The sequence below is a fragment of the Piliocolobus tephrosceles genome, chromosome 21, assembly GCF_002776525.5.
Source record: "Piliocolobus tephrosceles isolate RC106 chromosome 21, ASM277652v3, whole genome shotgun sequence".
Classification (NCBI taxonomy): domain Eukaryota; kingdom Metazoa; phylum Chordata; class Mammalia; order Primates; family Cercopithecidae; genus Piliocolobus; species Piliocolobus tephrosceles.
In genome coordinates, this window is record NC_045454.1 from 44,676,000 (window position 1) to 44,677,860 (window position 1,861).

At 48.5% G+C, this 1,861-nt stretch overlaps 1 protein-coding gene across 2 annotated transcripts in view; it reads left to right on the plus strand.

The window, feature by feature from the left end:
- The window catches only part of FBN3 (fibrillin 3), an 86,684-nt gene that overhangs the window by 43,130 nt on the left and 41,693 nt on the right, over positions 1-1,861 (plus strand). For both annotated transcript variants that reach the window (XM_026455607.1, XM_026455606.1), the window contains exon 37: positions 470-538. In XM_026455607.1, coding sequence (XP_026311392.1) covers positions 470-538 — 69 coding nt within the window. The remainder of the gene's footprint in view (positions 1-469; positions 539-1,861) is intronic.

The window sequence follows — 1,861 nt, forward strand, 5'->3', positions numbered from 1 at the left end:
GAGTAGGGGGAATGATGTGCAATGCAGTGAGAACAGTATGTGCAAAGTCCTCAGGTGTGAAACAGGGAGGTACCTGTCCACCTATTCAGGTGTGTGCGTGTGTGAATGTCCAGGGTCTTCCTTGCATGGGGAAAACTTGCAGTTACACTAGGATATGGTTTTGGATCAGAAGGAGTCATCTTCTCTCCTTCCTGCCCCCAGCCACTACCGTGTAACTCTGCTCACATGTTGAATGGGAACCCACATTTACACACACACATACACACACACACACACACACACACACAGCCCCAGGACTGGCCAAAGTCCCTTGGCCCTAAGAGGCTAAAGAGATACAGGGATGTAGTTAGTACAGTAGAAGGATGGGAGCGCACTCTTGCGCCCTTTTCAGGCTTCCTGCTGTTGCTTCCCTGTTTCCCCTCAGTTTTGCCCCAGTACTCCACCTCACAGGAGCCTGTTTCCCTTACAGCTGAGTACAGAACCCTGTGCCCGGGTGGTGAGGGCTTCCGGCCTAACCCCATCACTGTCATTCTGGAAGGTGAGTTCCTGGCAGACCATCCATCCATCTGTCTGCCTAAAGACTGACTTTTCTCTCATCCCCATCTCACCAAAGTGCAGAGTTGAGCAGTTTTGTCCTGGGATGGGGCAAATCTTTACACCTGGAGGCTGGGCAGCAGGACCACACTATGCTTTTAGTTTGTGTTGAAGTTTTTTGTCTGTTCTTTCAGCCATTTCTTCCACTTGTTGGTATATTGGTCTTTTCATTTGTCCCCCATCTTTCCATTCATCCTCCATCCTTCCATCCATTTATCCTTCCATCCACCCATCCTTCCATCCATCCATCCATCCATCCATCCATCCATCCATCCATCCATCCATCCATTCATCCATCCTTCTGCCCATTTTTTCCATCCATCCATCCATCCATCCATCCTTCCATCCAGCCATCCTCCATGTACCCATTCATCCATTCTTCCTTCCATACTTCCATCAACCATCCTCCATCTAACCCATTCATCCATCCCTCACTCATCCCTCTCCTATCCTTTTATCCATCCATCTAGTCACCCATTCATTCCCTCTCCTTTATCTATACCCCATTCTTTCATCCATCCCCAATCTTTCTGTCCATTCATCCTTCCATCCACCCATACTTCCATCCATCCATCCATCCATCCATCCTTCCACCTGACTATCCATCCATTCATCCATCCTTCCACTCATCCTTCCATCCATTCATCCTTCTACCCATCCAACCTCCTCCATCTACCCATTCATCTATCCTTCCTTCCATCCTTCCATCCAACTATCATTTATCTACCCATTCATCCATCCTTCCATTCGTCCATCCTTCCATCCATCCCTCCATCCTTCCATCCAGCCATGCTCCATCCACCCATTCATCACTCATCCCTCTGCTATCCTTGTGTGCATCCATTCACCCATCCATCCATCCCCATCGTTCATCTAGCCCCCATTCATCCATCCATTAACCTATTTCCCACTCTTCCATCCATCCATCTCCCACCCACCTATCTCTCATTCTTCTATCCATCTACTCACCCATCCATCTATCCCCCATTCACCCATCCATCCTCAATACATCCATCTATCCACTCATCCATCCACCCATTTCCCATCCACCTATTCTATTCCCCCCATTCATCCACCCTTCCATCCACCTTCTATATCCCATCTGTTTATCCATTCATCCCCCATCCTCCATCCATCCATCCATCCATCCATCCATCCATCCACTTATCCACCCATTCACTTTTTTGTCTATCTACTCACCTATCCATCCACCTTCCTATCCATCCACCTTCCTACCCATCCACCTTCCTACCCATCCACCTTCCTA